General features: G+C 39.2%; 1 protein-coding gene and 1 pseudogene across 2 annotated transcripts in view; one reads left to right on the top strand and one right to left on the bottom strand.

Moving 5' to 3' along the window:
• INTS4 (integrator complex subunit 4) overlaps positions 1 to 26,232 on the top strand; it is a 108,607-nt gene that overhangs the window by 68,516 nt on the left and 13,859 nt on the right. The window contains exons 13-18 of one of the 2 annotated variants that reach the window (XM_070365277.1): positions 710 to 825; positions 4,631 to 4,764; positions 6,043 to 6,128; positions 12,551 to 12,644; positions 15,363 to 15,443; positions 17,822 to 17,952. In XM_070365277.1, coding sequence (XP_070221378.1) covers positions 710 to 825; positions 4,631 to 4,764; positions 6,043 to 6,128; positions 12,551 to 12,644; positions 15,363 to 15,443; positions 17,822 to 17,952 — 642 coding nt within the window. Of the gene's footprint in view, positions 1 to 709; positions 826 to 4,630; positions 4,765 to 5,970; positions 6,129 to 12,550; positions 12,645 to 15,362; positions 15,444 to 17,821; positions 17,953 to 26,232 lie in introns of both variants that reach the window. The other variant, XM_005908066.3, reaches the window with a different exon arrangement.
• On the bottom strand, positions 847 to 3,564 carry LOC138986260 (proteasome activator complex subunit 1 pseudogene; annotated as a pseudogene).

Genomic DNA, 26,232 nt, shown 5'->3' on the forward strand with positions numbered 1-26,232 from the left:
CTTCCCATCAGGTGGCCAAAGTATTGGAGCTTCAACATCAGTCCTTCCAGTGAATATTCAGGGTTATTTCCTTTAGGATTGACTAGTTTGATCTCCTTGAAGTCCAGGGAACTCTCAAAAGTCTTCTCCAGCACCACAATTCAAATGCATCAGTTCTTTGGCTCTCAGTCTTCTTTATGGTCCAACTCTCACATCTGTACACGACAGCCAAAAAAACCACAGCTTTGACTATATGGGCCATTGTCAGCAAAGTGATGTCTAGATTTGTCATGCCTTTACTTCCAAGGAGCAAGCATCTTTTTATTTCTTAGCTATAATCACCATCCTCAGTCATTTTTCCCTGATGAGTTAAGACCAGTTATGGTTGAGCCCTAGGGCTGAGCCTACCTTCATTGAATATTTTACTACTTACCTGATGCCTGAGTAAAATCAGGGTCTCTTGGCAGTGAAGTTGGGGGAAATGGTTATTAGTTAAATAACTTTGAGAAGTATCTGCTATATCAGCTCTTTTACCTCCATAATAACCAAGTTCTTAGATGAATTAACTGAGTTCCAGGATAATTGAATGACTTACCAGAAGTCACAGAAGTCACAAAAGTAGATGGTTGAGAATTTGTAATTCTGACTCATGTTTTCTAATTCCAATTCCTGGTGCTTTTTAAAGCATTTATTAACTTACTAAAGAGGGCTCTCATTCTGTTTGTTTCAGATGCTTGAAGTTTCTGGGAAGTCGGCACCCAACCCTGGTGCTTCCCTTGGTGCCTGAGCTGCTGAGCACCCACCCGTTTTTTGACACAGCTGAACCAGACATGGATGATCCAGCTTGTATCCTCTGCTGACTTAGCAGGAAATTTTGACCTCTTTTTCTGCAGTGTAGCTTTGGTGGTCTGAGGGTTTTGGATTTTGTTTTCTCTTTCTCGTTTCTTTTAGTTAAAAGTGTATGTTGAGGAAACCTAGTGATAATTATTTTCCTCAGCTTTTGTTTCTGTATTCACAGTAATTCACCTTTGCCATTGAATACTACTACTAATTTTTTAGCCATTTATTGAATACCTAGTATATTCCACATACTGTTTAAATACTTCATATATTTTATCACTGATCTTCCAAACAACCCTGGAAGGAGGTATTATTCCCTGCTTACAGATGAGGAAACTGAGATCCCTAGAGGTTAAATAACGCTTATGCAGCAAATCTGGCATGCAGAGCCAGGCATATTTGGTTTTAAAGGCTGTGGACTTTTCCCTTTCTTATTCCATGTTTCTTTTGATCTGCAGCCTGAAGGAGAGGATGGGCTGAACTAGGGTACATGAATTCTGTGGCTCTAATACAAGCTTAAGGGTGTTGTGATAGCTTTGGGCAGCATGGCATGTAGTCTGATTGTTTTCTACTAATGGGAATATATTTACATCAATGCATCCGTATTCTTCCACGCTTCTTTTCGCTTTATAGCACACCTTTGGTGGGGTTTAAGGAGGTATTTATTGAGAGACGTGAATCAGCCAAATAACTGGCTGTTGGGGATGACCATTGTTTTCTCTTAATTCTTTTTTTTGTTGTGTTAGTTTCAAACACTTTTTATTTATTTATTTTTTTATTTCTTTTTTTTTTTTTTATTTAATTTTTAAACTTTACATAATTGTATTAGTTTTGCCAAATATCAAAATGAATCCACCACAGGTATACATGTGTTCCCCATCCTGAAGTTTTCATAGGGCATTTGGACAATTTTTTAAAAGATCTGTGTAATTGATGTGCTAACAAATGCCTGACTCTGTGTTTACCTCTAAGAAAGGTATATCCCTGACCTGACCTCTACAGGTGCAGTACTATGGCTATTTGAAATTCAGCTCATCTGAGATAGACTTGTGGGCTAGGTGTTACTACAAATTATGCAGGACATATTAAAATGCCTGGAAATCTGAAGCCCCCTTCACATTAAAAAAAACAAAAAGCTAAACATTTTTGAAAGTATAATGTTAGTATGTTTGTCTTCGAATAATAGATTGCCTCAAATGTAGCTTAAATATTAATTACAGGTTTGTTTATTTTTTTTTCTCTCAATGTAAAAGAAGTCAGGAGGTAAGCAGTCTGCTCCTGATATAGTAGCTCCACATTTCTTCTTCTCCTTCTTTTTTTTTTTTTTTTCAATTTTTGGCCATTCTAAGAGGCATGTGGGATCTTAGTTCCTGAACTAGGGATTAAACCCATGCCCCCTGCATTGGGAGCTCAGAGTCTTAACCCACTGGACCACCGGGGAAGTCCTATCTTGTATTTTTAATTTCTGATTTTCTCTCTGTTGCAAAATTAATACACATAGAAAAAATTTTAAAGTGGAAAAAAAAATTTCATGTCTAATAGCCAGAGTCTTACTAGCTAAAGTAATTGTTAATATTTTGGTGTGTTTCCTTCTCCCTTTTTATTTATTTATTTTTTTGGCAATGGTATGACTATATTTATTGTGCCTGGGAAGCAAGGTGAGGAAGCAACCTCAACATGCAGAAGATGGGGAAAGTATGGAGTCCGCTGTAAAAGTCAGGAGGTCTCTGCTGGACCCATCACAGAATGAGGGGAAGCTCTCAATAGATCATTCCCTTCATTTCTTCCCTGGGATTTTGGGCTTTTGGGCTTTCGAAATTCTTCAGGATGATGATGTATAATACAGTATAAGCATTGCGGATCTCCATGACCATCAGCCAGATATCCTGTCTGATGATACTCTGCCTCTTCCAGCTCCTGCACCAGTTGTCGATAAGACCCACGTGGGGCTGCTTAGCTGCTTTGGTCATGGTATCACCGTACTCAGAGAAGTACTTGGGAGATTTGTGTGTGAAAGCCTTCCAGTTTGGTGTGAAGGGCTGTTATCAGTTCAAATACCTTCTGGACAGCCACTCCAAAATTGTCCCATCCTGAATCTGAAGTATCTGCAGCTGCAACCAGGTGGTGACCAGGTTGAGCTTCTCAATGACATCCTTGATCTCAGGCTGCACATGCTGCAGGAGGACCCCAGTCTTCTCATTGCAGCTCACTGGGCTACATCATGGAGGACCTTTGTCTTCATCTTCCCCTGTCTTCTTTTCATCCTTGTCTTCCTTCTCTTGCTGATTTTTTCCCCTCCTCCTTTTCTTTCTCTTTGATTGGATCAAGACTGGAATGCCTACCAGGGCCTTCAGATTGGCTTCATTGAGAGCTAGCTCCTTTAAAAATGCATCCCCCACAAAAAAAAAAATCCAACTCAGAAATCTTCTTGGGGAAATAGCTCCAGAGCAGGTTCTCTGTCTTACTACACAGGTCTTCATGGAACACATGCACCTTGGCTTGGGCTTCAGGCAGGACCCCCAGGACCCTGAGCGTGGCCATGGCTGGGGTGGGGGCCTAGCGCTGCATACGGATGGAGAAGTGGGTATGGGAAAGTGAAAGCAGTGGTTACTCCCCACGTGGCCTTCCTGGGTAGTGGGAGTGGAGGTCCTAGAGGAGGCCGGGACAGACCAGAGAGAGGTGGGGAGGCAGCCCCTCTGCAACCAGGTGGTGACCAGGTTGAGCTTAGACCCCTAGAGCCCAAGAGGTGCCTTCCTGCTTCCCCACCTCCCCTTCTCCCTTTTTAAGAGCTTGGGTTTTGCTGTTATTTTTTTTTTAACATTTTATTTCATCAAACAACATTTGATGATAGATAGCTGCTATCATATCCCCTATACATTTTGGAGCCTAATTTTTTCAGTTATAATAAAATGCTTCTGATACAATATTAAACTAATAAATATAATTTTTAATGATTGTGTAATACTTCATCAAGTAGATTAAACAGAAGTTGTATAATTGTTCTTCTGGTTTGGGACATTTAGGTTGTTTCTGATTATTTGCTATTATTTAAATGATTATCTATTTGATTTTGAGATGAGGAATTACTCAGCATTCATAAGATTCTTAGGGTGGTGGTTTAGTTGCTAATTTGTGTCCACCATGGACTGTAGCCCACCAGGCTCCTCTGTCCATGGGATTTCCCAGGCAAGAATACTGGAATGAGTTGCCATTTCTTTCTACAGGGGATCTTCCTGACCCAGGGCTCGAACTCTTGTACTCAGGTGGGTCTCCTGCACTGCAGGCAGATTTTTTACCGACTGAGCCACCAAGGAAGCCTATAATCTTGTATCAAGTTATTATTCAAAGAGGTTGTGCCAGTATATACTTTAGTAGGCATTGTACCAAAGTTTCTATTTGTTAGTATTCTCATCAACAGACATAATTTAAAACAACCTTTCTTGGAGAAGGAAATGGCAACCCACTCCAGTATTCTTGCCTGGAAAAGTCCATGGACAGGGGAGGCTGGCGGGCTGCAGTCCATGGGGTTACACGACTGAGCATGTGTGCATGAGGGTGCAGGGAGATGGGTTGGTAGCAATAAACTGGTAGAACTAAAAATAAATAAATAGAACAACCTTTCTTTGGTAATTGGAGGGGTAATTGGGGAAATTTGGTGTGAGGTTTATATAGCTCTTCGAATCTGCATTTGTTTGTTAGAAAAATTGTAGTCATTTAGCAGGAATCTGAGGGCTTAGAAGTACAGGCACAAAATTCTGGCCAGGCTCAACCTTTAATACCTCCAAGTTTCCTTAATGCACCTGTTTTTCAGACATTGCAGTTTTGGTTCTTATTTTCAATGCTGCTAAAACGTGTCCAACGATGCCTGCATTGTTCTCAGATCACACCTTCAGGCACTATGCCTACCTTCGAGACAGTCTTTCTCATCTTGTTCCTGCCTTGAGAGTATGTTGAAAACATCTTTTGTCCGTGTTTTTGCTTGTTTGATTTTTAGTCCTTTGTGGTAAATAGCAGAAAGCAGACTGTATATTTTCTGAAAATACATTCATTAATTCTCTGTAACTCTTATTTTGTACTCCTGCTTCTGAATCCTTTACCTTTTAAGAACATTCATTTTTTGAATGTACCTGGGTTATTGACTATGTTATATTAGGCAAGAAGAAGCCTGGAATATTTCTTATTTTATTTATTTATTTTAAAATTTTTTGGCCACGTCATACAGTATGTGGATCTTAGACCCCTGACCAGAGATGGAACCCACACCCCCTGCTTGGGAAGCATGGAATCTTAACCACTGAACTGCCAGGAAGTTTCTGAAACAGCGTATTTTAAATCAAGGATTAGATCCTGTTACATTTTAATAATTATATATAGATATGATTCTCAATAAGTTTATTTTTTAATAATAAAATGTTATTTTAAAAACTTAAGAGATATAGAAAGAAAACATTTTTGATGAATCATACTGATAATATACTGATCACCATACTGATGATAATAGCAAACACTGAATGCTTTGTGCGGGCACTTTGTTAAGCTCTTTATTTGAATTTACTCATCCCTACTTAAATAACTCTAAATGACTTAATTTAGAATAATATATGTACATAGTTAGAAAATTTAAACTAAAAACTATAAACTTCTCATCCCTTTCTTGAAAGGTAACCACTTTTAGCAGTAAGAACAAGAATTATAATTCTTAATTATCATAATATAAAACATTTTGATAGCATGCTATAAAATTTTTTTAATACAAAAATTTACTTGGGAATAAATCATCAGTCTTTTATGAAGTGAATAATCAATAAAGGTTAAAAATAAATGTGGCATTAATTTTTAGTCTCCTTTCTGTGGTTAGCCCATTTATTTCAGTTAACGATAGAAAATAACATTATACCATTCTCTTTTCTTTTTCTCCTTGCAGCTTATAGCTTGCAGCTTGCAGCTTGTGGCATGGCTGCATGTTCATTTTTTCTCTCTTTCCCTTTCTCCCACTTAAGCTGAGGAAGGAGAAAAAGATTATTTACAGAGTTACCTAGCTCTTTTTTCCTTTTCTTTGTTTGACTCACATTTTTTCCCCTGGTTTCTTTGTTTTACCAAAAGTCGAGCCACAGAGTTTGATGGTGCTGTAACCCCACTGTGTTTGCTTAGTTACCAGGTAGAAAGCTAGTATCATCAGGTCTTTCTCCCAATATCACACCTCATGAGGATCCTTCCCATCAGTTCCTGCAGCAGAGCCTTGAAAGGGTATACAGTCTTCAGCACCTTGACCCTCAGGGAACCCAGGAGCTGCTAGAGTTTACCATCAGGTGAGGTGACTGATCATCCTTTTCCTTTGACCTAGTTAATGTCGTTATGCTTGGCTTGACCCTTATGATTTCTAATGTTGGTTATAGGTTGATTTTTCTGACTCTGTTGACATGATTTTATGATGTTTTTATTTTGAATTAGATTATGGTTTAAGCATATTACAAAGAAAAGGTTTGTGTTCATGACTAGATTGATGATTAGTACTAAACTAGAAACGGTTAGCAAAGAAGCTGTTTTCAGCTTTTCTTTTATATATATATATATATATATATATATATATATATATATTAGTTTGGGTAACAGAAAATGCAACTAATAGTGGTTTAAACAAGAGGAAAAGTTAATTCTTTCTCACAGGCAGACAGCTGAGGTGGCTGATAACCTAGACTCATTCTTTCTTGTTTCTCCATCTTCGGCATCAAGTGGCCTTTGCCTGAAGATCCAAACTTTAACTGTCTCCTTTATAATCCAACCTCGAGAAAATAGGAAAGAGTAGAAGGGCATCATTTCTACAAGCACCCCCTTTAAAGACATTTCCCACAAAGTTGCATATTCTAATGTTCCTTGTGTCTCATTGAGTGGAACTTAAGTCACATAGCTATATCTAGCTGTGAGGGGCTAGGCAAGGTAGTTTTTGTTTCAAGTGACCAGTGCTTAGTTAGCGCATGGTGACTCTGTTACTGAGGAAGAAGGGAAGGATATTGATAACAATCAGCAGACTGTCAGGCTCTGTTGGAATGTCCTGAATGATATCAAAAGAAATGAATCCCGTTTGCCTTTAGCAAAGGCAGTATCTGTCTGCCTCTGTAAATAGGGTTTGGTTGAGACACAGCATTTAGCAGCTGCTTTCCTGCTGCAGTGGTCCAGCTGAGTAGTTACCATGGAGACACTATGGATGGCAAAGCCTAAAGTATTTACTATCTGATCCTTTATGGAAAAAGTTTGCTGACCCTGAAGTGCTGCCTCAATCACATTTTCTTTCTCATCTGCTCCCTCACTAAGGTGATTAAATTTAGAGGCTGCTACTGAAGTTGTTGGCACTGAGCCTAGGAAAATAAGCTCTACTTCCGACTCAACCGCACCTAAATAAACATTTAAGTTTTATCCTTGACACTTTACTAACCAGTTGGCATTAAGAAAGTACAGAATGAAACCAAAAAAAAAAAAGAAAGTAGAGAATGCATGAAAGTTAGCTAGTTTGGTCATTAGCTGCAATGCTGGCTTTTTTTTTTTTTAAGCTAATGAAACTTTATTAAACAATATTTGGAAAAAACCAAAGGGGAAAAAAAGATAAATCTCCAAATCACCCATATACAACAGAAACACAAAGATGCTATACACTATTCCTTTCAGATCCACCCTGGCCCTCCACTAGGTAGACCACTGGTGTTTGACTTCAGTAAACACCTTGGTTGAGTCACCGTCATGATCTCGGTTTTATGAAGTGATAGTGCTGCTGGGCTTTGGGCTGGTCAGATGACCGTTCTACTGCTGTGGTCCGTCCTGAGCACTGTTTCTCATTAAGTGCATTCTTGAGAAAGGTGGCCAGGATGGTGAAAAATTTGGAAAGGAAAGCAGGTGGTACAGTAGTTAACTGATCACCTACTATGTTTTACAAACATTATTGCAGTTAGATGTTGTGAACCATTTCACAAAGAAGTAGAAATTTGAGGAAATGAAGCAGTTTGTTAGGAAGTAGAACTGAGATTTAAATCTAGCTTTGTTTGACTCTCAAACTGATGCCGTCTGATATGCAGCAGTGAAAGGGATTCTTATATCTGTGAAGAATAGATCAAATGGCCCCTGGGGTTCTGCAGAATTTACATTTTCTATAGTTGTTGAAAAGTGAACTTAGTCCAGATTTCATACAGAAGTTTCTCTGATTAAGACTGTGGCCATTTACTTGTTAGTACTAGTATCAAACAAACAAAATTCACTGTCATACACATTGTCCTTCATTGTAATCTAAGCAGGCATGTCACCCAACTAAGATTTCACCTCACTGCTATAGTTCAGTGATGGTCCTGGGGGATGAATTTTTGGTTTGTTTTTAGAACTTGACATAACTACTTAGTGTTCACTACTGTATTTTGGGTGCTTTATAGGAGCTGAGTAAGTATTTGTTGAAAACTTTAGTTATGATGGCTTAACCAGGAAGGAAAACTTCTAAGATTTTTATAGATGGCATTTTCTTCTGCTTATACCTCATCTTCAGTCTCATGGATTTGATCCTTTGTAAGGCTCTGCTATCCTTGATTATAACAAGAACTATTTTCTATTAAGTGTCCACTATGTATGCACCCTTCTAAGTGTATTATGTACATTGTTTCATTGAATTTGAAAACAATCATATGAGAATTATCCAACTTTTACAATGAGTGAGGGAGCCTGGGTTCATTAATTAGTTATATGGTTTTTCAGCACCCATCGTATGTCAAGCATTGTGCTGGGAAAAAGGGACACAGTCATAACAAGACACAGTCCCTGTTACAGGGGATCTTACAGCCTGGTTGGGTAAATAAGGCAAGCAATATTGTGCTTCCCACACGATACAGTAAGTACAGGGTTTTCTAAAAGATGGAAGCGGGGTTTAACCCTTCCATTCATGGCTTAAGCAGTGACCAGAAGAATGAATATAAATTTGTCAAGTGAGGAAGGGAGGAAACTGTCAAAGGCAAGGAACAGCAAAGGCCTAGACTAGAGCCTAGGTTGTTAGAGTCCTTCTGTCAACACACTGCTCTGTTTCTGGATAAACAGTGTATGATATGAAATATCTGGTACAGTGAGGTTTAAAATCTAAAGACTTGTTTCAAATCAAACAGGAAAGGTAAAAAATACCTGGAGTAAAATGAAAATGAAAACCTGACAATCTAGAACCTATGGATGTAGCAAAAACAGTCCTTAGAGGGAAGTTTACAGTGATACAGTCTTAACTCAAGAACCAAGAAAAATCTCAGATGACCCAAGTTTACACCTAAAGCAATGATAGAAAGAAGGACAAACAAAACCCAAAGTTAGTAGGAGAGAAGTCATAAAATTACAGCAGAAATAAATAAGAGACTAAAAGAACAATAGAAAAGGCTGATGGAATTAAAAGCTGGTTCTTTTTTTTATTATTTTATTTTCGGTTGCATTGGGTCTGCATTGCTACACGCAGACTTTCCCTACTTGCAGAGAGCAAGGGCTTCTCTAGTTGCAGTGCCTAGGATTCTCATTGCAGTGGCTTTTCTGGTTGTGGAGCCTGGGCTCTGGGTACAGGGGTTTCAGTGGTTGTGGCCCTGGGCTGAGTTGCTCGGCAGCATGTGGAATCTTCCTGGACCAGGGATTGAACCCATCTGGGTCCCCTGCATTGACAGGCAGACTCTTACCAACTGTACCACCAGTGAAATTCCTAAAAGCTTTTTGTTTTATCCCTTTGATAAAATAAACAAAATCGATAAATCTTTAGCCAGATTCATCAAGAAAAATGGGCTGGGGGAGGGGGCGAAACTCCACAGCAGCTTGTGTCAGGCAAGTCTGTCAGTGTCATTTTTCTAGCATTATTTGCTCATTTTGTATCTCTTCACATTCTGGTAATTCTCACAATATTTAAGACTTTTTCATTATTATCATATTTGTTATGGTCATTTGTGATCAGTGATCTTTAATGTAACTATTGCAAAAAGATTATAGCTTGCTGAAGTCTCTGATGATGGTTAGCATTTTTTAACAAAAATTGTTTTTAAATTAAGGTACTTCTACTGTTTTCTTAGACACAGTGCTGTTGTTCACTTAGTAACCTCCGGTGTAGTATAAACATAACTTTTATGTGTATGGGGAAAGAGTTTGCATGCCTAACTTTATTGTGATGTTTGCTTTATTTGTGGTGGTTTGGAACTGAACCCAGGATTTTCTGATGTATGCCTGTAATTGCAGTTCACGTTGTAAGGATTAAATGCGCTCAAGTAAGGAAACACCCGTCACTGTACTAGTACACTGTACTAGTACAGTACACATAGACGGTGCTTTTTGTACCTTTTTCATTAATGAGTCCGTAGTCTCCTAATGAATGTCTGAACTGAGGCTTCCTAAGGATTGTGGGCATAAAAAGATATAGGGAGGAAACACTGGGACACAGAATGTTTTGAGCAGGGCTAGAAATTTTCTATTTTTGTTTGTATAATAGTTCAGATTTCCTGTAGCTAGTTGGGTTGCATCTTATTTTGTGCAACTCAGAATAATCGTTACAGTTCAAGGATGGTAGAATGACTTAACACTTGGGAACGGTCAGCTAATGTATAGTCAGCTGGTCAGTGTTCTCTGTAATGTAAGAGAAGGCAGAATCTGTCTGTAGATGATATGGTTCCAAAGTAGAATGATTCAGAGCCATCTTTTGCAAGATAGATGTTAGTGGTGCAAAAAGGGAGAGACCAGCTGGCCACCAAAATAGCATTTTACAGGTGTGGTTTGCTAGTACAGGGTCTTGCCATTCATTGTGATAGATTTCCACACATGAACAGGCTCTCCGGGATCAGCTCAAACCACCAAAACTCAAGAGACAATAGTGTAAGCCACAGACCCCAATTTATTCAGTCACTTTGGAAATAATTCTCTCTTCACCCCTTTCCGGGGCATCTCCTTTTTGGTACCAAGGAGGCAGCACTAGCTATCAGAAAGTTGCCCAAGATAAGAGGGAGAGACTTAGTCCAGTGGACAGTTTTGTATAGGCTGCTCTGAAACCTGATATATTATGGCAGCTCTGAAAGAGTTAACTTCTCTCATTAGCCAAATCTTTAGGTTTCCCACAGTTACAATTACTATATGAAATCTTGATATGGACCTTAAGAAAACAGGCAGCTTTCTATGAATTTTCTTGAGATGGATTGTTAGTTCTAAGTATGGTATGGTTAAGTAGTTCATTTATATCATTAAGGACCCAGTTTCTCTCTGCCTCTTTGGATTTTTCTTGTCCTCAACATTTGCTTTATCCCAAGGCTTTTTTCTTTTAGAGTTGCAGTATGGCTGCCATTGGTAATCAGGACTATAAAACATTCTTGTTCAGTTTAGTGAGAGAAAGAGGGAGCATGAGTGATTCGGAGACCAGCATCAAACGTGCTTCACGTTTCAAATAAGAGTCCTTCCAGGGAATTTCCTGGGGGATCCCAGTGGTTAGGGCTCCATTCTTCCACTGCAGGAGGCACAGGTTTGATCCCTGGTCAGGAACTAAGATTGCTGCATGCCACACATCACAGCCAGAAAAAAAATAATAAATCCTTTCCTTCCAAGTAGGACTGATAAGGTCACATAACCAGGGAGATGACATGTACCAACTGGTTTAATCCAGTTGTACTCTACCTACAACTAGGTTTGGGGACATCTCTTGAACAAAATCAGGGTTCACTTAGTAGGAAGTAGGAAGGGTTCACATTATTAGGAAGAAGTAGAGCATAAATTCGGAAAAGGCAATAGCAACCCACTCCAGTACTCTTGCCTGGAAAATCCCGTGGACTGAGAAGCCTGGTAGGCTGCTGTCCATGGGGTTGCTAAGAGTTGGACACAACTGAGTGACTTCACTTTCACTTTTCACTTTCGTGCATTGGAGGAGGAAATGGCAACCCACTCCAGTGTTCTTGCTTGGAAAATCCCAGGGATGGGGGAGCCTCTTCGGCTGCTGTCTATGGGGTCGCACAGAGTCGGACACGACTGAAGCGACTTAGCAGCAGCAGCAGCAGAGCATAAATTAGGTAGGCAGCCAATAGAGCCCACTACAATACTTAAAACATTTTTTTTCTGATGATATAAAACATACTTGTCCATTGTATAAAACATTTGGAAAATAAAGCATAGTTGGGAGAAGGCAATAAAAACACCCTAATTCCTCTATCCAGAAAACAGTTTGCTGTCTTTTTCTTGTGTGTGTGTGTGTGTGTGTGTGTGTATAGTTTTTATATAATTGAGATCATATACCTTATTACCATATTATATTTTAACGCTTGCAGAATATTCCATTGACTGGATGTACAGTAATTTATTTAATAATTCCTCTACCATTAACTATTTAAATAATTACTGTGTTTTGCTGTAATAGTCCATACAAGAGTGAATATTGTGGGGCATAAAACATTTCATTTGTTTTGAATATTTCCCTGCTATCTCTCAGGATAATATTTCCCTGCTATCTCTCAGGATAAAACTACTTATCAAATTATTTGATTATATGTGTGCCTTTTGGTTTTACTTTCCAGAAGAATTATATCAACTTAAACTGCTATCAAAATGTAAGTGAACCAGTTTCATTATAACCACTTCAGCACTGGGTTCTGTCATTTAAATTTTTTTTAATCAATTTACTAGGTATAAAATGGTAAATGCTTTTGACATGATCTTTAATTGTTGTCATTATCCTTATTCTCTGTTTGACTTGGGGTTTTATTTATGGCAGGGATCTGCAAAGGCTTGGAGAACTTCAGTCTGAATTGGCGGGAGTAGCTGACTTCTCTGCTACCTATCTTAGGTGTCAACTTCTTCTCATTAAGGTTAGTTTGAATCCATTTTGTTCTTGAATATGATGCTAAGAATGTGCTTTAATGGATTCAGCAGTGTTTGAGGCCTTAAGTGGAAAAATATATGGTCTTATGCAACTGCTTAGCAATGGGGAAATTATGTACTCTGAAGTATAATTACATTTGTCTCTAATTAAAGAATTGTTAACTCATATAGGAAGTTTAATTTTTTAATTTGGGAGAATTCTTTCATTATATAATTGGAGCAGATTGGATAATCAGTTGCGTTAGAATCCCAAGGATTTTAACTGTTTTTAAATAATTTGATTAGCAAAGATCTTATATAAACATATATATATTTTTGTAATGCTAATTTCATTTTGTCAAAGTCAAATTAGTCAAAGGTTGATTTCATTGCTCTTAAAAGGGCCAACTTGCTGGCATTTCATAGTAGGTAGTTAGATTACATGTATATATATATATATGTATGTGTGTGTGTGTAGCAAGTTAGTACCAAAAGGCTGTTTCAGTTTACTGAGTTGAAAACCAATTAAACTAGCTCAATAGCTGTCAGCTTCTGCAGCAGAGTTCTGCTGTTAATTCAAACGTCTGATTTTGGAGCGCCCTCTCACTTGATAAAACTTTACCTTGGCTTTAGTTCTAAGTGTTGTTAGTCTTCAAAGCTGTTAGTGATATTTGACCAAAGTCAGAATAAATGAAGGAGTCAGAAATTATTAGCCACTGTAAGATATGTGATTTTAGGGTGATTAGGTGTATGTATAAATGTGAAAATGGATGTGTACACTAAAGTAGGTTGGGATTTAAACAGTCCTAAATTGGCTAGATAGATTCATTCAAATATATATACCTTTGTAACCACTAATGTAGAACATTTCCATTATCCCCAAAAGTTCCTTTATGTCCCTTTGCACAGTTATTTGGCTTTTCCAAGTTTCTATAGAAAGTGAAAGTGAAGTCGCTCAGTTGTGTCCAACTCCTAGCGACCCCATGGACTTCAGCCTACCAGGCTCCTCCGTCCATGGGATTTTCCAGGCAAGAGTGCTGGAGTGGATTGCCATTTTCTTCTCCAGGGGATCTTCCCGACCCAGGAATCAAACCCAGGTCTCCTGCACTGCAGGCAGACGCTTTACCATCGGAGCCACCAGGGAAGCATAAGTTTCTATAAAACAAGGCTAATAATTACTCTACCCAGGTAAGAATTGGTAGCAAGCAGCATGTGAAAACCCTTGGTCTATTGTCTGGTACATAGTGAGTGCCATGTCAACATTGGTCTTCTTCCTTCTTCCTTGGCTTGCTATCTTCTGCATTGGAATACCAAAAGGCCTTCGAAAAGAATCTACTTTTCTTTAGTAGTAAAAGAGAAGAGATTACTTCAAAATGTGATATAATGTTATATACCCAAATGCTTCCCAGGTGGCGCTAGTGGTAAAGAACCCACCTGCCAATGCTGGAGTCCTAAGAGGCACAGGTTCGATCCCTAGGTCAGGAAGATCCCCTGGAGGAGGAAATGGCAACCCACTTCAGTATTCTTGCCTGGAAAATTCCATGGACAGAGAAGCCTGGTGGGCTACAGTCCATAGGATTTCAAAGAGTCAGACATGACTGAGGTGACTTAGTGCACACACACCCCAAAAAGCATACAAAATTACTCTGATTTCTACAACTACAACTATATAAAAAACATGTATATGAGAAATTATTGGAAGCAAATATTCGAAAACAGTAACTCTGTTAGTGGTAGTGTGATTTAGTAGTATAATTAAAAAATTTCTATGTTAATACTCCAGACTTGCCGCTGTCTGATAGTCACTAGGTACATGTAACTGTTGAGCACTTTAAATGTTCATATTGAGATGTGCTGTAAGTGTAAATACACACTGGATTTCTTAGACTTAGTATGAAAAAATGTGAACTAGCTCGTTAATAATTTTTAAACTATTGATTGCATAGTGTATATACTGGGTTAAATAAATTGTATTGATAAATTAATTTCACCTGTCTCTTTTTACATTTCTTGGTTATTGTTATTTTTCTGTCTTTTTTTTTAAATTTCAAAGATGTAACTACTAGAAAATGTAAAATCACATCCATGGCTTATGTTATATTTCTATTGGACAGTGTAAGTCTAGGTTTTCTGAACTGTCATTATGTCTATAATTAAGAAGGACTGTGAAAATAAGAGACTATAGCAGAGGTTTAGATGAGATGCCATATGGATGGATAGGAGAGGAGAGAGATGAAAGGTAAAATTCGTGGCTATAAGTGATAGTTTTGAATATGGAGAGTTAGCGAGGAATCTAGGAAATCTTGATTTTTTATTTGAGTATGTTGGTCAGGTGATAGGGGTATTCACAGATAGTGAGCATAGAGCAAAGAAAAAGGAATCAAGTCAAGGAAGAAGGGTCTGGGCTGTTAGGGTAGTCCATGGGCTTTGAGATCAGGAGGTCCCAGACCTCAGAAGCCTAGCTTGCCTGGACATTGTGATAAGGCCTTCATGTCTCCTGCACTTTGCTTGCAAAGCTATGGTCTGGGGCATGGGGTCTTTGGGCCACGAATTGAATGGGGGAGGATTGCATTTGGCCCAAATCATTGGTCTCTACTTTGGCTTAAAAGAGTAAGACTGAGAGGGGGTCTTGATCACAGTAAATTTTCAAAGTAAAACAAACTCTAAAGTCTCAAATGATATGCAGTCTTTATGACCTCTGGTTCTATCCTCTGCTGACTTGTTAGGCCCTGCAGGAAAAGCTGTGGAATGTGGCCGCCCCTTTATATTTGAAGCAGAGTGATTTGGCCTCAGCAGCAGCAAAACAGGTAAGCTTATTGAGACCTTCTCCTCAGATAGGTATTTGTCCAGAAATTGTGTTCTCTAAGTTAGTTAGAGTCAGAGGACTTCACAAGGCTCTGCTGTGGCTCCCCACTTCCAGCCTGTGACAGAAGATAGTGATACGAGGAGCAGCATAATTAGGGGACACAGCACCGGCTTTCGAGTCAGGGGGCTTTGGTTCTGTTCCCATGTCTGCCTCTAATTTGCTAAGTGATAAAGAGCAAGTTACTTAATCTCTCTGATCTCTAAGATTTCTTTTGTGTTCTAAAATATTAATTTGTATTTCAGAAATGGGGACTTCTCTGTTGGCTCAGTGGTAAAGAATCTGTCTGCCAATGAAGGCGATGTGGGTTTGATCCCTGGGTAGGGAAGATCCCCAGGAGAAGGAAATGGCAACCTACTCCACTATTCTTGAGTGGGCAATCCCATGGACAGAGGAGCTTGGTGGGCTATAGGAGCCTGGTAATCCATGCGATTACAAAAGAGTTGGACACAATTTGGTGACTAAACAACAATAAATTTCAGATATGCTAAAATTGAATAATAATATCATGAGTCTTTCATCTGAAAATGTAGCTGAACTCATTTCGAGGTTGTTTATAATTTCAGCCTGTACCATCTCTCTCATTTCTTTAACCATCTCTTGAATATTTAAAGGTCCTTATGTTTCTCCTCAGTTCATTAAGTAGAATTTAATTTTACTTGCCTTAAGTGTCTTTCTTCCTAGTTTTGAGCAATTTCCCTTCATTTTTGGGTAATGGCATTTGCTCTTCTGGGTCATGCCTTCCTAACAGTAAGTTTGTATATGACTGACTATGACCCAATTGGAAGATAATGATGGTGACTATGACTGTTACATTATAGTTCACTAAATGATTTCAAGTCTATTTTACTTAATCCTCCTAATAATCTCATTTGGTGGAACTTCCCTGGCAGTCCAATGGTTAGGACTCTGTGCTTTCACTTAAGGGGGCACAGGTTCAGTCCCTGGTCAGAGAACGAAGATCCTGAAAGCTGCATGGCGTGCGTGTGCACACACACACACACCCCATTAAGTAGGAATAAGTATTGAGTCCACACACACACACACACACCCCGTTAGGTAGGAGTAAGTATTGAGTCCATTTTACAGATGAAACAGCACTCAGCAAGGTTATAGTCAGAGAGCTATAGGTAGTAAATCAGAGACTTGACCTCAGATCCTCTGATACCCAGAGTCTGTTTTCTTTCCACTATTCTGCTTGATCTCTAATCTAGTCCCCCTCTCAGACCTACCATGTGGCTTGTAGGGGAGTAGAACTTAATGACTACAGACTGGAGATGGGCCATGTTGGGAGGGATGGGACCAGGAAGCAGTAATCTGGAAGAGAGAAAGGAATTACCATTTCCATGCGACAGTTGGGCTCCCTGGTGGCTCAGATGTAGAGTCTGCCTGCAAGATGGGAAACCTAGGTTCGATTCTTGGATCAAGAAGATCCCCTGGAGAAGGAAATGGCAACCCACTCCAGTATTCTTACGTGGAGAATCGGGTGGACGGAGGAGGCTGGCGGGCTGCAGTCCATGGGTCACAAAGAGTCAGACACGACTGAGTGACTAGTACTGCGCTTTCATGTGACAGTTACTGTGTTAAGCACCTTCCATGCCCCATTTAATCCTTTAAATTTTACTATGTTGGTGCTGTTTCTTCTGCATTTACAGTTAGGGAAACTGAGGCACTGTGTTATTAGGAAATATACCTTACTGTCAGTTGTAGGAGAACCTGGAGTCATTTTTCTGACTCAGTGCCTTCAAAAACCACAGAAGGGAAAGAGAAACATCATTAGAGGGAGTCGCTGCCTTGGATAGAATAGAATAAGAGCTTAAGATGCATTGGGCTTGAGCTGAGGTCACAGATACTGTTTTCTGCACTGATTCCCTCCGTAAAATCCCTCTGATAGACCCAGCTCATGGAGCAGACTAGATGACTAACAGCTGGGTAATGGTTCCTGATACTAAACTCTTGAGGGCCTTTCTTGAAGATTACGTTTCTATATATATCCATTTGCTGCCACACGAAGTGAATTTGCTTTAGAGTTACAAGCAGTGCTTTACAGTTTTATCTAAGTGTGTAAACTTTCATATCTTTATGTCATCAACTAAATAATATTACCAGATGACTTTGTTATTTTAATTGACAAAGTAATTCTCTTTTCACAAGACTTAAAAATTTCTGTTAACATGAATATTAATTTCTCTGAAATTATATCAATTTCTATAAACATAGGCACTTAAAAATCTCAGATCAGAATTAAAGCTTAGGCCTTAAAAAAAAAAACTGGTCAGGTCTGGTTTCACTCAGAATTCTGTGCTGCTGTTTTCCTTATAGATCATGGAAGAAACCTACAAAATGGAGTTCATGTATAGTGGCGTGGAGAACAAGCAGGTGGTGATTATCCATCACATGAGGCTGCAGGCCAAAGCCCTGCAACTTATAGTAACAGCACGGACTGCTCGAGGGTAAGATGTGTGGTTGGCAAAAAGAGGGTCGCCCAGTCCTTTTAAGGACACCTAAAAATACATTCAGAAATCTCACCAAGGTTAATGATGCATGAAATTATATTTAGGAAAGATTACCTATGGGATGGGCTTCCCTGGTGGCTCAGACAGTAAAGATTCCATCTGCAATGCAGGAGACCTGGGTTCGATCCCTGGGTCGAGAAGATCCCCTGGAGAAGAAAATGGCAACCCACTCCAGTATTCCTGCCTGGGAAATCTCACGGACAGAGGAATCTGGTAGACTACAGTCCATAGGGTCACAGAGAGTCAGGCACGACTGGAGACTAACACTTGCAGTGTTACTTTTCACCTAAGGGATATTGCAAGCTCTTTATTTCTTGAGATATTCCAAATTCCATTCTTATATCATATTAGATCCCTGGCAAAACCCCTCAGTGGCTCTCCATTTCCTACAGCAGAATATAGGATTTCATCTGGCAACAAAGTGTACTATATGATCCCTGATAGATTTCTTTAAGAATTTCATGCCTGAACCATTTTGTTTTCTCTTCTGAAGGGACTAGTGCTTTGTCTTAGGCAGTAAAGACAAATTTTGAGACTATCTGGTGCTGTGAGACTACTTTGTTCAAATCTTGACCTTTCTACTTACTCCTTGTTTGATTATAGACAGGTTTTTTTCTTTTTTTTTTTAGCCTCTCTGAGCCTTGTTTCCCTACCTGTAAAATGAGAATGATGACAGCATCTGTCTCATAAGGTTTCCATGAACAATCAGTCAGTTCAGTCGCTCATTCGTGTCCGACTCTTTGCAACCCCATGGACTGCAGTACGCCAGGCCTCCCTGTCCATCACCAACTTCTGGAGTTTACACAAACTCAAGTCCATTGAGCCGGTGATACCATCCAACCATCTCATCCTGTTGTCCCTTTCTCCTCCTGCCTTCAATCTTTCCCAGCATCAGGGTCTTTTCAAATGAGTCAGTTCTTCACATCAGGTGGCCAAAGTATTGGAGTTTCAGCTTCAACATCAGACCTTCCAGTGAATATTCAGGACTGATTTCCTTTAGGATGGACTGGTTGGATTTCCTTGCAGTCCAAAGGATTCTCAATTGTCTTCTCCAACACCACAGTTCAAAAGCATCAATTCTTCGGCCCTCAGCTTTCTTTATAGGCCAACACTCACATCCATACATGACTACTAGAAAAACCATAGCCTTGACTAGACAGACCTTTTTTGGCAAAGTAACGTCTCTGCTTTTGAATATGCTGTCTAGGTTGGTCATAACTTTTCTTCCAATGAGCAAGCGTCTTTTCATTTCATGGCTGCAGTCACCATCTGCAGTGATTTTGGAGCACCCAAAAATAAATTATTTCACTGTTTCCACTGTTTGCCCATCTATTTCCCATGAAGTGATGGGACCAGATGCCATGATCTTAGTTTTCTGAATGTTGAGCTTTAAGCCAACTTTTTCACTCTGCTCTTTCACTTTCATCAAGAGGCTTTTTAGTTCTTTGCTTTCTGCCATAAGGGTGGTGTCATCTGCATCATCCAGGCCAGTCTTTTTCATGATGTACTCTGCATAGAAGTTAAATAAGCAGGGTGACAATAGCCTTGACCTTTTGGAACCAGTCTGTTTTTCCATGTCCAGTTCTAACTGTTGCTTCCTGACCTGCATATCTGTTTCTCAAGAGGCAGGTCAGGTGGTCTGGTATTCCCATCTCTTTCAGAATTTTCCACAGTTTATTGTGATCCACACAGTCAAAGGCTTTGGCATAGTCAATAAAGCAGAAATAGATGTTTTTCTGGAACTTTCTTGCTTTTCGATGATCCAACGAATGTTGACAATTTGATCTCTGGTTCCTTTGCCTTTTCTAAATCCAGCTTGAACATCTGGAAGTTTACAGTTCATGTACTTCTGAAGCCTGGCTTGGAGAATTTTGAGCATTGCTTTACTAGCGTGTGAGATGAGTGCGATTGTGCGGTAGTTTGAACATTCTTTGGCATTGCCTTTCTGGGATTGGAATGAAAACTGACCTTTTCTAGTCCTGTGGCCACTGCTGAGTTTTCCAAATTTGCTGGCATATTGAATGCAGCAATCATCTTTGAGTGCATCACAGCATCATCTTTCAGGATTTGAAATAGCTCAACTGGAATTCCATCACCTCCACTAGCCTTGTTCGTAGTGATGCTTTCTAAGGCCCACTTGATTTCACATTCCAGGATGTCTGGCTCTAGGTGAGTGATCACACCATCATAATTATGTGGGTCATGAAGATCATTTTTGTATAGTTCTTCTATGTATTCTTGCCACCTCTTCATAATGTCTTCTGCCATGAATAATGAATGGAGTAAAATGTGTAAAAGCACTAACATGGTACTTGGTACATAGTAAGAGTTCATTATAATGATAGCTGTTAGACTTTCTGAGAATGAGAATTGCTATGTTGCTATATTTCATTGATTCTGAAATGTTCATTTAAAAATTTTAACTTCTCTGAAATCAGATATTTTGATGATGTGCTATAGTTTGATTCAAAGTGTTTTTTGTTTCTTGGTGTTTGATAAAAGTGCATCTTTGGCACCATAGGTTTCGTATAATATGTATTTAGGGAACTTGTTATCAGACAGAAGACACATTTGATGCTCAGTCCACTAGTTGTGTTAGCCTAAAAATCATGTAGAGAAACAAATATATGAGTGTTTAAGTAAGCAGCTAAAAACACATTATGAAGAACATTCTGAGTGTTGTTTTATTTCTTTGCTTCTCTTGATGGTGACCTGATACAGTCAGGTGGTACCTCAGTCTTAGAGATAGCCATACATTCATTTAGCAAATGTTAAATCCCTGCTATGTGCCAGTTGTAGCTGAGAAAAGATAAGTGCTTGTGACAGCATCTACACTTTTTTATTTAAAGAAAATGGATCTCCTTTTCAGTTTATATATAATTATTGTAAACATTTAAATATTGCAGATTAAATGAACATTCTGTTCTTTGTAATCTACCCATTGTAAAACACCTAAATGTCCATTTAGATTATAAATATGTGTGTTTAATATAGATTGAATCATAACATACTTGTCTGTTGTACCTTATTTTTACTTCATCCAGCAATATATTTCATGTTTCCATGTCATTAATAAGGTTCCAATATATTTGGTCTTTACTCATTTTTTTTGGGCTGTGCTGCTGCTTTGTGTGCATATAAAATCTTAATTTCCTGACCAGGAATCAAACCCGCGCCACCTGCTTTGGACTGCCAGAGAAGTCCCTCATAATATATTATTTTATATTTTCCATTTGTACGTGTTCCTGCTACTTTTTCTTTTTCCTTGAATTTTGCTGGATTGATTGCTTTGTTTCTCTCTTCTTCCAGGGGTTTGAAGGTTTTATACTATTCAGGTTTTAAGCTATTCAAATTAGAAGCAGTAGAACATACTACTGGTTCAGAGGGCTAGGGTGCCTCATAGCTTAGATTCAGATCTTAACTCCTCCATTTGCAAACTTAGTAGCCATGGGCAAGGTACTTAATGTCTCTCCATTTGTTTTCTGTAAGTTAAACCGGGGCAATGATAGTACCTGGATCTCTGTCATGAAGTTATTGTAAGGATTAATGAATTATTATATGTAAAGCCCTTAAAATGCTGCCTGACACATTAAGAATAAACCCTTAATATATGTTAGCTCTTTTTAGTTGTATAAATAGTATTTTTACTCATTTTTAATAAATCGATTGACCTTATATTTGGAGAAGGCAATGGCACCCCACTCCAGTACTCTTGCCTGGAAAATTCCATGGACGAAGGGGCCTGGTAGGCTGCAGTCCATGGGATCACTGAGAGTCGGACACAACTGAGAGACTTCACTTTCACTTTTCACTTTCACGCATTGGAGAAGGAAATGGCAACCCACTCCAGTGTTCTTGCCTGGAAATCCCAGGGACTGGGGAGCCTGGTGGGCTGCCATCTATGGGGTCGTATAGAGTCGGACACGACTGGAGCGGCTTAGCAGCAGACCTTATATTTATTAGCATTAAAAATAGAATTCATGATCACCTTTATCAAGACCACGTTTAATCAAAATTTAAGTTTATTTGCTAGTTTCACATTGTTAAATAATTTAGAATTTAGTTTCAGATTATCCTTTTTTTCAATTGCAGCTGATTTAAAGTATTAGTTTCAGGTATTCACTATTTTTATAGATCATACTTAATTAAAAGTTATTACAAGATAATGGCTATAGCTCCTTATGCTATACAGTATGTTGAATTACAGTTTTTCATGTATGTCTTATTTTATGAATTCTTTATTAAAATCTGCTTCAATCTTTATAAGTACATTGTCAAAATTATTTAGCTCCAGCTTGCCCACCACTCCTGTTTTTGTACTACAACTATGTTTTTAAAAAAAATTATTTATTTGGTTGTTTGGTCTTAGTTGCTGCATGCAGGATCTTTAAATTCTAGCACGTGAGATCTACTTCTCTCACCAGGGATGGAACCCAGGCTGCCTACATTGGGAGTTCAGAATCTTAGCCACTGGCCCACCAGGGAAGTCCCCACAGTTGCCTTTTAAAATTCCCTGTTCTAATTCACTGTGTATCTGACTGGAACACATTCACTAGTAATTGTTTTTCAGAATAAGTACATAAGTAGTGTACTCATGTGGAGAAGGAAATGGCAACCCACTCCAGTGTTCTTGCCTGGAGAGTTCCAGTGATGGCAGAGCCTGGTGGGCTGCCATCTATGGGGTCGCACAGAGTCGGACACGACTGAAGTGACTTAGCAGCAGCAGCAGTGTACTCATGGCGGAGAAGGCAATGGCAACCCACTCCAGTACTCTTGCCTGGAAAATCCCATGGACAGAGGAGCCTGGTGGGCTGCAGTCTATGGGGTCACTAAAAGTCAGACACGACTGAGCGACTTCACTTTCACTTTTCACCTTCATGCATTGGACAAGGAAATGGCAACCCACTCCAGTGTTCTTGCCTGGAGAATCCCAGGGACGGGGGAGCCTAGTGGGCTGCCGTCTGTGAGGTCGCACAGAGTTGGACACGACTGAAGCGACTTAGCTTAGCAGTGTACTCATGGAGACTTTGCATATCTGAAACTTTCTTTTGCTCTCATACGTGAATGGAGTTCTTTCAGAACTAAATATTGCTATGTCTGTTTCATTCTCTTTCCTTTGTAGTTAATTAATTTTTCTCAAAGCTGTAAACTTTTCTTTTTAGAATTCAGAAATTTCTGAATATGTCTAGGTATGTGTTTACTTTCCTTGTTCTTACTGACCTTTAGTGGGACTTTGAAGTCTTCAGTTCAGTTCAGTCGCTCAGTCGTGTCCAACTCTTTTCGACCTCATGAATCAGCATGCCAGGCCTCCCTGTCCCCATCACCAACTCCTGGAGTTCACTCAGACTCACGTCCATCGAGTCAGTGATGCCATCCAGCCATCTCATCCTCTGGCGTCCCCTTCTCCTCCTGCCCCCAATCCCTCCCAGCATCACAGTCTTTTCCAATGAGTCAACTCTTCACATGAGGTGGCCAGAGTACTGGAATTTCAGCTTTAGCATCATTCCTTCCAAAGAAATCCCAGGGCTGATCTCCTTCAGAATGGACTGGTTGGATCTCCTTGCAGTCCAAGGGACTCTCAAGAGTCTTCTCCAACACCACAGTTCAAAAGCATCAATTCTTCGGCACTCAGCCTTCTTCACAGTCCAACTCTCACATCCATACATGACCACTGGAAAAACCATAGCCTTGACTAGATGGACCTTTGTTGGCAAAGTAATGTCTCTGCTTTTGAATATACTGTCTAGGTTGGTCATAACTTTCCTTCCAAGGAGTAAGCGTCTTTTAATTTCATGGCTGCAATCATGATCTGCAGTGATTTTGGAGCCCCCCAAAATAAAGTCTGACACTGTTTCCACTGTTTCCCCATCTATTTCCCATGAAGTGATGGGACCAGATGCCATGATCTTCGTTTTCTGAATGTTGAGCTTTAAGCCAACTTTTTCACTCTCCATTTTCACTTTCATCAAGAGGCTTTTGAGTTCCTCTTCACTTTCTGCCATAAGGGTGGTGTCATCTTCATATCTAAGGTTACTGATATTTCGCCGGGCAATCTTGATTCCAGCTTGTGTTTCTTCCAGTCCAGCGTTTCTCATGATGTACTCTGCATATAAGTTAAATAAGCAGGGTTACAATATACAGCCTTGATATACTCCTTACCTCTGTTTTACCTCAAAATTTTTTTTCCCTCTATCATTTCTTTAATTACTTCTTCTTCCATCTGCTTCAATCTGTCATACTGGATATTGTATCATCTGGCTCTATTTTTCCTACATTGTATCTTTTCTCTTACAATTTCAGTTTCTTTTTCTATTTTGTATTCTGAGTAAATTCCTCAGCATACTCTTTTAATTTACCATTTCAGTTTTCCTCATTTTTCCTTCTAGTGTTCAACTGTTGAATTGATTTCAGTATTATTGTTTATTTCTGTACCTTTTTTTAGCAGTTTTTCTTGCTTTATTATTGCAATATTGTTTCAAATCTTCTCTTGAGTCTTACTGAGGTTGTTTATTAGAATTTTTAAAAAAGGTTTTTGTGCTTTCTTGCCCTGATATTATCTCATTGAGGTCTTCTTGGTTTTCTTGATAGCTCCTGATCATCCTTATAACATCTGGTAATTTTTCATTGTGTTTTTATACTTATAAGTGAAAGTTTAGACCAGTTTAAATTGGTAATTGGTATAGGCTTGCCTAACAGTTATAGATCAGTGTTTGGTTTTCCCTAGTGGGCCTTGCTCTGACACTGAAAATCGGGGGTTCTTAGTGGTAGAGGCCTACTTCATGTATCATGTAGGTGAGGCTACCTACTCTGTTTGGGAGTTTGGGAAGAGTTGTCAAATCTTTTCATATTTTACTGCTTGGAAATTCTCCAAACTGGTTGTACGTAAGCAGGCCAAAAAAGGTACTACTTGGCTAACTTGCTTTCAGTTCAGTCTCTGCTTAGCTGGAGTTCTGTCTAGCTGTCTCATCCTTGGTGATCTTTGGTTGGTTAACCTCACTAGCAAATTTCAGTTCTACTTCTGGTAGTTTTTCAGAGTTAAGGAAGACTCAAGTGCTACAGACTTTTTAGGAAAATAATTCAGATTAGTGTTGCTTTTAGAATACATTTCCATTTGCCATTTATTATTTATTTATCCATTCAACAAATAGTTATTGAAGAGCTGCTTGTTTCAGGAAATACATGATGAATAATATGAAGCCCCTACTGTCATGGAGCTTATGGTTTAGTAGAAAGACTCAAGTGGATTATTAAGAGCCTTGAGCCCGTCCTCTTGCCCTTTTTTAGCTTGTACTGGTCCTTCGTTGCCGCGCGAGGGCTCACTCTAGTTGCAGTGAGTGGGCTTTCTCGTTGTGGTGGCTTCTCGTCTTGTGGAGCAGAGGCTCTGGACGTCCGGGCTTCAGTCGTTGCGGCACAGCATGTGGGCTTCAGTAGCTGTGGCTTGAGGTCTCTAGAGCACAGGCTCAGTAGTTGTGCATGTCCCCTGCATTGGCAGGTGGGTTCTTATTCACTATACCACCAGGGAAGTCCCTCTTACATGTTTTTATATAAGGAAAGAGTGTTTGTTTTTTATTCACTGGAGCTGTATTCCTTCAAATAATAATGTATTAATGAAAATAAATGGAACATTCCATGTAAAAATTATAAGGAAAAAAGTGCAAAGATCAAAGGAAAAATCTATTCTTTGATTAGTAAGTTACATTGACCTGGCATATTGCCTGGGCTTAATTAGGTATATATTTAAGTTTAAAGTACTATGAGGCCAAAGAAACCAAGATAGAGAGGAAAAAATATAGTCTATGTCTGTGTGCAAAGTAGTAACAAAATCTTTTTCCATTTTGCATGAGAATGTGACCTTTGATTTCCAAGTCTGTTTCCCGGAAACCTGATGACATCAACTCTATTACTAGATGACACTGCTGTGGTAAAAATGATCTCTAGGAAAATTACATATAGACTAGAAGGAACTATTGGACTTCCCAGATGGCTCTGTGGTAAAGAATCCGCCTGCCAATGTAGGAGACTCAGGTTTGATCCCTGGGTCGGGAAGATCCTCTAGAGAAGGAAATGGCAACCCATTCCAGTATGCTTGCCTGGAGAATTCCATGGACAGAGGAGTCTGGTGGCTACAGTACATGGGTTCGAAAAGGAGTCAGACATAAGGTAGTGACTAACAGCAACAACAAGAAGGAACTATCAGTGAACTCTAATTACCTGACG

This window comes from Bos mutus, chromosome 29, assembly GCF_027580195.1.
Source record: "Bos mutus isolate GX-2022 chromosome 29, NWIPB_WYAK_1.1, whole genome shotgun sequence".
NCBI classification, from domain to species: Eukaryota; Metazoa; Chordata; class Mammalia; order Artiodactyla; family Bovidae; genus Bos; species Bos mutus.